General features: G+C 40.7%; 1 protein-coding gene across 3 annotated transcripts in view; it reads right to left on the bottom strand.

The window, feature by feature from the left end:
• mylk5 (myosin, light chain kinase 5) overlaps positions 1 to 3,799 on the bottom strand; it is a 39,067-nt gene extending 35,268 nt beyond the window's left edge. For all 3 annotated transcript variants that reach the window (XR_009708093.1, XM_061232332.1, XM_061232333.1), the window contains exons 1-4: positions 3,654 to 3,799; positions 1,850 to 2,057; positions 1,401 to 1,437; positions 419 to 554 (exon numbers count right to left, since the gene is read on the bottom strand). Coding sequence is in view for 2 of the 3 variants with exons in the window: in XM_061232332.1 (XP_061088316.1) it covers positions 419 to 554; positions 1,401 to 1,437; positions 1,850 to 2,057; positions 3,654 to 3,788 (516 nt within the window). In the remaining variant the exon portion in view is untranslated. The remainder of the gene's footprint in view (positions 1 to 418; positions 555 to 1,400; positions 1,438 to 1,849; positions 2,058 to 3,653) is intronic.
• Positions 3,800 to 12,035: the final 8,236 nt, after the last annotated feature.

The raw sequence follows: 12,035 nt of genomic DNA, 5'->3' as shown, positions 1-12,035 counted from the left end.
CAGCTCATATTGGACAAATATTGGCCTGCTATAAAGGTGAATGCCTTAATGAACCGAGACACTGATTAAACAAATCTTCATTGAAATATGATACATTTATGCAATACAGTGCAGTCTGTTCAGCCAATATGGATGTTATCAAATGAAAGCTGAAATGTCTGCACTTTAACCACATAGTGATTGTTTTATTTCAACTGTTTGCTTGCTGGAGTACAGAGCGAAAACAACAAAAAATGGGTAAATGTCTAAATGCTTACAGACTGCATTGTATGTTACAGTACATGCTGCGTGATTGACTGAAGTTGCTGGCAGTAGGCTAGCTAAAGAACTGGCTGTAACTCAGGTCAAGCCCACAAAGCTCCCATGCTTAGGGTATGCTCGTCTGAGTGTTTAATTGAGTAAGGTGCGTGTATGGTACCTTCAGCCAGGTAACCGAGGGAGGGGGTCTCCCCGTGACCCTGGCCTTCAACTCCACTCGGTCGCCCTCCTTCACCGTCACAGCATACGGCTTGGACACAAAGCGAGGGTGACTCTCTCCCCAACTATGAACTCGCCTGAGAGAAAGAAAGAGCAGGAGAAAGAGAGAGAAAAACTCTGATAAAATATCAATATAACATCATTCGAAATACAGATTTGGTTCAAATCGGAACCAATGTGCAATGGAACATAAATCTAATTTTCCTTATGTTTCAGGAACATTGTGAGAATGAGAATTGTTAGCTGAGACACTGCTTGTTCTACAGAATGCTTCATGGACTTCTGCCTGTTTAATAACAGAATGTAGTGTCTTCCTGTGTGTAAGAAGAAACCTGCAGTTAGCTTGATTTCTGCAATGTCCCATAAAAGTTGTTTACGTATTTTGGACATTACATAAGAACTGATAAACAAAAGCATTGAGAATGGAGGTTGTTTGGAACTATGGTCTGAAGCTAGGTTAATAACTTTGAATGTGACATGAAAACGCATCAAAAACTTTTTTCATCCTCACTGATTTTTAAAAGAGGCTACTCACTTTCTGTTGCTGTCCTTAGTTGAAGTAAATAGCAAGTAATAAAACCAGCAGTAATCAGGAGCTCATTAAAACTACTAATCATTTTTCAGCTTTCCAAATTATGTCTTTTTATTGCTGCCACAATTTGCATTATTTGATTTTGTTTTCTGCCTCCTTTATGTCGAACACCACCACTTTCACGTACTGACTTTGTTCATCTTGATGGCATTACAGGAATTGAGGAATAACATTTACATCCAAAGGGATCTTAATGTCATTTAGTTGTATTTATTATATTTATTGTATTTATTATAATCCCTTGTGACAAACACTCCCAAGGGAACAAGGGGTGTTCGTTATAAATTGTGATATCTGTGACAGATATCTTGACATAGCTGTTTTTACCCACCTGAGAACACACCGGACTTGCTGTTGTCTCTCTTGATCTAAAATGAACAATGAATCATAAGCACTACCCAGTCACAAAAAAGATCAATCAGCACAATTTTAAATCGGCATAATTATCAATCATCACAACATTTCTTGTCCCTATAGTGATCTGGGGCAGCCTGTATCCAAGTGGCTAAGCTACATGACTGGGACCTACAAGGTTGGTGATTCAGTCCCCAGTGTAGCCACAATAAGATCTGCACAACTTTTGAGCCCTTCAGCAAGGCCCTTTACCCCCCATTGCTCCAGGGGGGATTGTCCCCCTGCTTAGTTTCATCAACTGTAAAAGTGTCAGCAAAATAACAAATGATTGTCTACATCTTACCCATTTTGTGAACATAACCCCCTACCCCCTGTTCTGCTTCCAGGTTTCCCCCATGACTGCACACAGCCTTCCCACCTGCTTACCCTTAATCTGTAGTCGGAAGCTGGCTTGTACCCGACCAGCACAGTTGGTGACCTCACACACGTAGCGGCCTGCATTCCTGCGGTTCACATCGGAGATGGTGAAGATGTGGATACCTCTGCCCAGCTGGCGGAAGCAGCACTGTCCGCTGGGGGCCACGGGTACCCCCCTGATGGAGAAGGTCACTGTGGGTTCTGGTTGGCCCTGCACCTACAATCATAACGAAGGTCATAACACTGCAAGGTTGTGGGCTTACATTAACCTGCTCTGTACTACATAAATTAAATTAAAGTAGGGTGGCCTGTAACGTAGTGGTTAAGGTACATGACTGAGATAACAGGTGGTTCGATCCCTGGTGTAGCCACAATAAGATCCGCACAGCCGTTGGGCTCTTGAGCAAGGCCCTTAACCTTGCATTGCTCCAGGAGAGGATTGTATCCTGCTTAGTCTAATCAACTGTACGTCGCTCTGGATAAGAGCGTCTGCCAAAATGCCATTAATGTAATGTAATGTAATAATATCAGCGCAACTAAGCTATAGTCGTGAGCTAAAATATACAAAATTAAGAAAAATAACAGGTCACCAGGTCATTTTACAACAGCTAAAAATAAATGTCTGAGTTTTCTATTGTACAAATGAACACTAGGTTCAACTGCTGCTGCCTGACTTTTATTTAATATCAAACAACTGTTAAGATAATATTCTGATTTATTGGGGGAAAAAAATATGTCAGTTGTTTTCTGTCATTAAGTATTTGAAAATTCTGTCTGATCTCTTTAGCAGGATGTATCCAGCACCGGGAAGGCAATGCCCTGCTGAGTCTTTCTGCTTATATACAAACCATTTTCTAATCCAAACACTAACTGAGAGAGGAAAGCTGTGTAACTGAGGCGCCATAGTTATGAAAACATACAGTCGGGAAAACAAGGATGCCCTCTGCTGGACGTGATATCAGAAGTACATATCTAGAAGATAAGGTAATCCTCTTAATTGGACAACTTTAATACATTCCCTTGCCAAGTAGCAGATTCTGCACTGATGTCATTATGATTGTTATGGCTCTGACACTAATGGGCAACAGCTGGTGACATCTCCCAAGCCCCCACAGTTTCTGACCCTGCTGTGAACTGGGTCTGCCACTTCATTAGCAAGTCAGTCCTGACCACTGAGTCTTAGTGTCACATTGTTCTCACAGTCTAGTGCAGTGGTCTCCAACCCTGGACCTGGAGAGCTACAGGGTCTTCTGGTTTTTGTTGTTACTCTGCACTTAATTAATCAATTAGAGTTGATTACACAGTTAAATCACTTCACCTGGTTACCTGTGTCTCAACAGTGTGCTGATTTTTAGGTGAAATCAAAACCCGGCACACCCAGTAGCTCTCCAGGACCATGGTTGACCACTGGTCTAGTGTTCATCCTCCTCAGACCATTTTTCCCTGTAACTTTTAGGATATGGGGTTAAGCTCATATTACAGGGATGGTCTTATTTGACCATGTATTCATGACTGAGTGTGGGCAATATGCATACTGTATGGAGCAGTAATCCAATCACCAAAAGATGTGTACTGTGTAAAACCTGGTTAAAAACGGTTATACAAACATATGATAAACCTTTGTTTCCTGCTCACCACTACAGGCAATGAGTAGTTGCTGTTTATTTCCACAATTCCTCCCAACTTCTACAATCATTGCACTCAAATCCTTGGCTGCAACACACCCTCTCTTTCTTCTCTGTATTCCAACATCTGGCCACCACAGAGTGGGCCACCGTGGCCCCCCCCCCCCCCCCCCCCCCCGTCCGCCCACCTTGACGTAGAACGCGGCAGTATCCCCGAAATACACAGCAGCGTTGCGCGGCGGAAGCAGGAAGAAAGGTGCCTCTTCCTGTATGACAGGGCTCCGGTGCCTCCGGGACCCAGTCTGCCGCAAGAAGGAGGACATGGATGGAGGACCTGAGGAGATGTGGAAAGATGGCTTGGGATTCCCAGGATCATAATGGAATATTCTTACAACAGCTAAGGTGCTATGGTGAAACATTTCCCTAGATTAAATTGTATATAATTGTTTTTATTTAACTTTAAGCAGGTCTATAGTATATGGGAGCATTACATTGTGGCATTACTTAAATTTGTTGTTGAAGTGGACTTATACATACTGACAAACAAATTTGGAGAACATCAGTGTAACTCCCAGTCTAACTAATTACTAAATTTTCTTACATTTTCTTGCATTTATTGTTGATAGTTGAGGCCGAACCCCAATGCTGATAGGTTCTGACTTAAATATTCATTGTTCAGTACTGTGGAGTCCTATTTTTGATTGGGGGAGGGGAGTAAATACCTGTCCATCAAGTTGAAACTGTCCAAACGTTCTGTTTGGATTTGATAACTAAAGAAGGGTAATGACAAGTATGACAGGATGCTGTCCAACAAAGCAGGATTACTGAGTTAGCTGGATAACTGCACTGAGTAAAACCTGGAACTTTCCCAAATCTGCAACATGGACTGAAGCAAAAAGAGCTGCTCTGGGTTTTACTCAACTTGGTAATCCTACTTTGTGAAAAAACCTCCAGGTATTTACTGCCAATTCAGGGCATATGACTCTACTGTCACCACGTGGCCAGTTTGAAAATGAACACAAGCGAGTTCATGTGGCAATGAAAGCTCTGTTGAGTGCTCAGTGTTACATCATGTGAAAGCATTCAATTTTCGAGAACACCAATGCTGTCACGTGCAACAAAGAAGAGTCATTGTTGTCTCCTCGTGTTTCTATTCACAATCAACAGAAGAGCATCCCAGAGATCATTTGGCTCATTAATGACAAGGACAAATGTGACCATGCAGTAAAAGCATGAATACTTTAGTAATCTTCCTCGGGTCTTGGACCAAACGTTTGGTAAGTGATGGGCATTTCTTTCTGAAATAATGTTATATTTCCTCTGTAGCACACATACAACAAACAACAGATGTGCTGACACTATTCTTACTATAATACTGTTTAGCAGACCTCAATTGCGTCAATACTAAAGTGTTTTGGATTCAAATACTTTTCTACACTTTACTGAGCTTTTATGGTGTATTCTAACCTATAAAATACTCTCAAAAAATTAAAACCCCACCTTCTGGTCCTTTTGGTTGGCTCAATTGCACCAGGCAAGTTCAATCGAGCCCAGAAAAGTATTTGAGTCCAAAACAATTGACCCAGGTCTGCTGTTTAGATAAATCACACAAGGGCATATGCGCCACAGTTTCTGTAAAATGGCTTTTGTTTATCCAGAGAGCGCCAAATATAAATCGGTTGCAATGAGACAGAGGAAGCTAAGAATCAAGATCAGAGTTCAATTATCTGTTTGGCAGTTTGCTTGCTTGAGAAACTTCACAAATAGGAAGCCATCAACACAGAACAGGCCAAATAATGCATCTATTTCAATAAAAGCATATCGTTCAAGCATGTATGCTTAACTCTTGAACAAACCTCTCCCCTCCCCACAACTCAACTTTGTACCCAAAGTAATACATCATCAGCAGAATGCATATGATTTCATAATAGGGGTTGCCATGAGAACAGTAATTGTTCAATACCTGTTTTCTGATACACCCTCTTCAGAAGAAAGTGCAGTATTGTGGGAGAGAAGGGACTAAGGCATGTGCAAAGGCAAAGGAATTGGACAATGGAGCTCATGGGAATCATAGGAGGCTCACTCTGAGATTATCCAAGACACCATTTCAGTATTGAATCCAAAATGATATGCTATGAGCTGTGCTCTTTTCAGAAGAGTTTACGGAAAAGTAAAAAATGGGGAAAATATAAAATGAGAAATAACCAATAGTACATATACATATATTCATATATTCGCACATATAGGTGAATGTACTCTAGAATGCACTCTACCTTACTTCTGGTAGTTTCAGAAGAATAAAGGCCTACAGATTCATACATGTCTTGAGACTACTACATTATGTAAAGCAGTCAATTTATTCAAGCATTTCTATTGCTCTTTTCCCACAAAATTGCATTAACATCATAATTCCTTGTGAATCACACATCAGGATAGGCCGAGACAGACATTCTCAGACAACCTACAACCAGACAGCGTCTGTTACACTTGTGTCATCACTATGAATCCTCCAGGCAAATGTAGTTGTCGTATGTAAAGACAGACGAATGAACTGAGGAACCCAAGATTCAAGAAAAGGCATAAAATGCGCAGTACTTACTTTGCAAATAACAAAGGGTTGGCGTATCTTCTTGATATGCAGGGTTGGTAGCAGAGTACAGAGTAGGTCCTTATGCAGTAATGTAAAGTGTAGATCCCTGTAAATCTTATTTTTCACAATGTATTGAAAAGCGTACAGGGCTACAAAAATGCACAGACTACCAGCACTGGACAGCTGGGACAATAACAGTGGATGAACAATCCCTGTAGTGTCTTTTTGTGTCTGTCTTGTTTGCATTGTGACACAATCAGGGCTCTGATCTCCCAGTACTTTTTGCAGTGTGTGTGCGGGGGTGTGGGTGTGCGCGTGTGTGGGCGTGCGTGCGCGCGTGTGAGTGTGTGAGTCCGTCTAACTATTCATGCTGGTGTGCGTTTGTGTGCGGGTGTGTATGAATCTGTGTGAATGTGGGCGCATGAATCATTCTCTCAGTAGTCAAGTTTCATGATAATGGTTCTCCTTTTCTTTCTCCTTGTAAAGAGATGGTCTCTTTTTTCAATGGCTATGGTCCACCTGGAGTGAGCTCATGTTTGCACTCAGTTAACCATTTCACCGCCATCTGCTCTGCAGAGTAAAACGCTGAGGGGATGGTGACCTAGGAATTTTAGGCATTTCCTGACCTCCTCAATAATAATAAAAATATAAAAGCATATATACTATTTGAGGAGTGACAATAAATGTCTCAAGAAAATGTAATTTTCACAAAACAAAATTATATAGGATAAATTAAACCGGACAACAGAGCCCTCTATGGGCAGATGTTGATAACACATTTGTTGAATGAGCTGAATAAGAAATCAACTGAAAAGAAAACTCATATTGAACACAATCGTACACAAATATTTAACCATATTTAACATAATAGAACAATGATAGATATAAAATAATCATAAAGATAATTACCAGGGGGCATAAGACAAAAATAAATGTGATAAAAACCCTACATTATTTACAATGGGTAGAACAAGAAAGATAAACAATCAATTAAACAATTAATGCAACACTGCCTCTAAACAGCTGTTTGGATGTCAGACTTTCTTCATTAACCTCAACGGGAAACAATTTTATCAAATTTCCACACAGTACAATTAAGTAGCCAGATGGTCATAGGCAGAAAACAAATTCCTGATCCTCTCCCTCTCCATAATGAAAGTTGAAAGAGCTAGAGAAGATTTAGTTTTGTCGGCAGATGTGGATTTGAACCAATATTACCGTGTAGCACTCTACAAACACACGTGGCTGGCCTCCAGCAGGGAGTGGTGAGTTTTGGTCATTTACCACAGTGAGTGAACTCAAGGCAAACATACGTTTCATTGTAGTAGTGAGTAGTGAGCTCGTATTTCCTTTTAGTGAGCTCGACGTACAATGAAGTGCAAATCAAACCCAGGGACAAGTGCAATGAGGACCCGAGAGGAAAGTACAATTCCGAGTCCTAGAGTGATCACATAGATAGAACTTGAATCCTTGAAGAGTACATCAGCTTACCAACTAGCATACCACGGTTAGCAGCTAGAATACCCAGAGTACAACAATACTATACATAAGTGCTCTTATGATCTATGGCATACACACGGTAGGGAGGGAAAGGTGCAGCCTGAAGAGATGAGTCTGCACTTGAAAACGGTCAGAGACTCTGCTGTTTTGACATCCACAGGAAGGTAATTCCACCACCGTGGGGCCAGAACAAACAGCAGTCATGACCGTGAAGTGCAGGTGCGATGAGGGGGAGGTGCAAGGCATCCCGACATAGTGGAACAGAGGGGTATAGTTCTGATAAATGATTGACTGTAAGCAGGGGCTGATCTCTCAACTGCCTGGTATGCGAGTACCAAAGTTTTACATTCGATGCGAGCCATAGCAGGCAGCCAGTGGAGGTTGCTGAGCAAGGGCGTGACGTGAGAATGTCTGGGGACATTGAATACCAGATGAGCTGCAGCGTTCTGGATGAATTGTAGGGGTCTGACGGCAGATGCTGGAAGGCCAGCCAGCAGAGAACTGCAGTACAGGACTGTTGCTTGTATGAGGAGCTGAGTGGAGTAGGTGGTGAGGAAGGGACAGGAGGAAAAAGTATTGAAACAATGTAACAATGTTTTAGTTATTGATACATTAACAAATGGTCAAAATAAGATAAGAATGACAGTGATGTAACAGTAGTATAATGTAAATGAGCATAAGAATGTTTAAATACAAATGAGATATTTCAGTGTGCGTATACATTTGTACCATAACAGAATTATGGATAATGTATTATCTTCTAACAGATTCATAGATTACCAAAATGAAATCACATATAAAATCATATATAAATCCAAGATAGAAAAATTTATTTTCTTATTGCATAATGGCTTATTTATGGCTCTTACAATAGCAATTAAAGGATTTGCTTCCTTGAATACAGTATCTATCTGTTACTATGTTATTTACTATGTTTTACCACTGAAACAAAACAATATGACTACATACCTTTAAGCATATACAGTATACACTCAGTGATACTTTATTAGGTAGACCTGTACACCAGCTTGTTAATGCAAATATCTAATCAGACAATTGTGTGGCAGCAATGTAATGCATAAAATCATGCAGATATGGGTCAGGATGTCACGTTTCAGGTCTGTCTCGCCATGTTTTATGTTTATTCATGTTGTCTTAGTCACGTAGTGTCTTATCATGTATTATGTTAGTCTAGGTTCGTCATGTTGTTTAGTTTATTTCTTGTTACGATTTATTTTCTCGTCATGTCTAGTTATGTTTCGTTACGATTATATTACCTTGTTATGTTGAATGGTTATCGTCTTAGTTTCGTTTTGTATTATGTTTTGATTTATGTTTATTGTTACGTTAACTGGTCGTTGTTTATGCATACACTTTTACATGTCTTTCCGCAAACCTTGCGTTCCGCCTTTTCTCTCGCTCCTTCTGTCATTCACTCCCTAATTATTTCCATTTGTCTATTTACTAAAACGACTAACGCTAGATCAGGATTGGGTAGAAACTAACAAGACTAATCATGTGCTCATGTTACCTTACGTTTCTCGTGCATGTCATTTACTAATTTACTAATGCTAGGGCAGGATAGGTTTATTACTAACGATTACTAATCTCCTAGTTTAACTTGTCATCCATCGCACCTGTTTTCCATTTCCTTGCTACGCTCTAACTAATTGTCTACACCTGTCTACACCCGCATTTATAGCCCAGTCGCGCAACTGTTCTTCGCGAAATTGTCTGCCTCTTGAACTCCAAAGCAACTCTTGAGCATTACTATTATTGATTACACGTTACGATCCAAGCCTGTTTACCGACCATAGTTTATTGATTTCTGTTTTGTTGACCACCGCTTGTTTTTGACCACGTCCTCGCCTACCGTCTTTGTACTTTTGCCTCGCTGATTGTTTTATGGTCCGACTTCCGCATCGCCCTCGACTATGACTCTGCCTGCCGTCCGCCTGTACTTCAGCCCCTCTGACAGCTCTCCTGCTACCGGACCTCCCTGCACGTTTACCGACTACGAGTTTGCCTCTTCCCTCGGCACCGTGCTTTTTGTTTGTTTACTTTTTGTTTGGCTGGATCTACGTGTATGGACTTTGCTTGTGTTGACTACTCTCCTGGGATTCATCCCGAATAAAGCCCTGAGGGGTCTTTATATTACTATTGTTTCTGAGTCGTGCATTTTGGGTCCAACCCCCACGCACCCGTCTCACAGGAGCTTCAGTTAATGTTCACATCAACCATCAGAATGGAGAAGAAATATGATCTAAGTGACTTTGACCATGGAATGATAGTTGGTGCCAGACAGAGTGGTTTGAGTATCTCTGATCTCCTGGGATTTCCACGCACAAAAGTCTCTAGAGTTTGCAGAGAATGGAAAACAAAAAACATCCAGTGAGCAGCAGTTCAGCAGGCAGAAACTCCTTGTGAATGAGAGAGGTCAGAGGAAAAGGGCCAGACTGGTCAAAGCTGACAGGAAGGTGACAGTAATGCAAATAACCACACATTACAACAGTGGTATGCAGAAGAGCATCTCTAAAAACACAACGCATCAAACCTCTAAGTGGATGGGCTACAGCAGCAGAAGACTTAAGTCTAAAAAAAATAGTCTAATAACTATCTAATAAAGTGCTCAATGAGTGTATATCAGTCTCGAAGTAATGCCTATCCTGCAAAAACACCCCCAAGCTCTACTGATACTCCATGAATGGAGGCACCTATTTACAAGGAGTTGATTGGTCAAAAGGTTGTGCTTTTATATGTTTCAATCTGATAGCCTCGGCCTGAACAAAGTTACCATGGCGATATAACCTGATTTAAAGTGACTCAGCTTCGTGATACGGAAAAGCTGAAGGTAATGCTTCATAACCATAGCACATGACTTGTGCTTCTGGTCTAATTTGTGCTTTTGCTAAATAAGTGTGGTTCTTTTGAGAGAGAGGCTACATTGTTGTGGGCATGTGTGAGCACTCGGAACATTTTTCCTCGTTGCTCGAATGTATGCTTTAGGATGAACCTCTCTGCAGCACTAAATGTAACATGGTTGATAAAAAAAAACAGTGAGATGATGTACCTGATTGTGTTTTCCCTTAAACAATTAAATAGCTAATCAATCTAAGGAATCAGAAAGTGCCAGGCAGAAGCACTTCCTGCTAAACAGAAACAGATGGTGAGGAATTTACTGAGCTCTGGTAAGAGCATGAGGGTTTGTTTAACCTGTCTGCAAACAGCTACCACTTCAAACAATGGAAGCATGATAAGTGGATAGAAATAGCCAGCCAGCTTAATAGAAACAGTTGGTGACCGAGCATGCTCTCGAGTTATGGTAAGTTCTTTACAACCTTATAAGGCAAAGTCAGTGGGTGGCATTGTGGCTTTGAAATGACTGTGGCGTCCTGAGGCAGTGGCACATAGGATGATTCCAGGTTTCAAAACTTTGTGTCAGTCTCATTTCTTCTGTTGGCATAGCTCACTTAAATTGGGAGTCAGGGTAAGTTATTGCACACATATACTTACCGATAATTTTGACAGATCATAAAGTGTTTACTTAGCATTGGAATAAAAACATAGTCCTGATTCCAGCTCCAATTTGTAGGTCTGTCTTGTTGCTGCAGCATCCTCCGTTAATTCAGGAAGGATGCAAATTGCTTATGCGTGTTCTTTAAAATGCATGCAGTACCTTGCTGCTTCCTTTCCAATCTGGGGATGCAAGGACTGTGCCTGAGGACTGCATATCTGACACAGTTTTCCTGAGCAGGAAATTGTAGGCACTTATGTTATTGTAGAGTAGACTAGAGTAGTTAATAATGAGCGATGAAGCAGGCATGTAACTGCCTTTCCATGGAAGATGCCAAGGCAAATAAGCACCTTCCTATGGGGATACTGACAAAGTAGAAGCACCCAACTGGTTTCATCTACTCTTTGAACTGCTACTCACAATATGCTCTCCTGTATGTTTTGAAAAATATATACTGTACATTAGAAATAGGGTACGAAAAAAGATGTACAAAGGGCTCCCACTACGGGGGCCTGAGTATGCTACCTTCTCAAATAACTTCAGCATCATGTAAAGATATTTACATATAATACAGTGAGATGAATATTTAAAAAAATGTAATGGACGCAAAAAGAAATAAATTGTTATATATTTAATTTAATATATATATTTGTACTTAAATAATTCATTTTATGTTATTGTTATGACCTCCATCGTAAGCTTTACAGTTGTGCATCTTTGCAGGATGCATGACTATCTTTGTCCCACATCCCATTTCCTCTTCCTGTTCTTTTCTTTGAGAAGGCCGTGGTTTGTACTGCTCTGTATGTGTGAGACTTGCTGATTACTTTCACTTCATGTATGACCACATTTTTGTTTGACTTTTGACTCTCGTCTAGCACTTTTCATTTGTTTGCCGTTTGGATTTTGTGTATAACCATTGACTCATCTTTCTAGCCCCTTTTCATTTGTTTGCTGATCGTATTT

The sequence above is a fragment of the Conger conger genome, chromosome 2, assembly GCF_963514075.1.
Source record: "Conger conger chromosome 2, fConCon1.1, whole genome shotgun sequence".
In the NCBI taxonomy this organism is placed as follows: Eukaryota; Metazoa; Chordata; class Actinopteri; order Anguilliformes; family Congridae; genus Conger; species Conger conger.
Note: the sequence above shows the minus strand (reverse complement) of the source record. Positions and strands in the feature narration are given on the sequence as shown.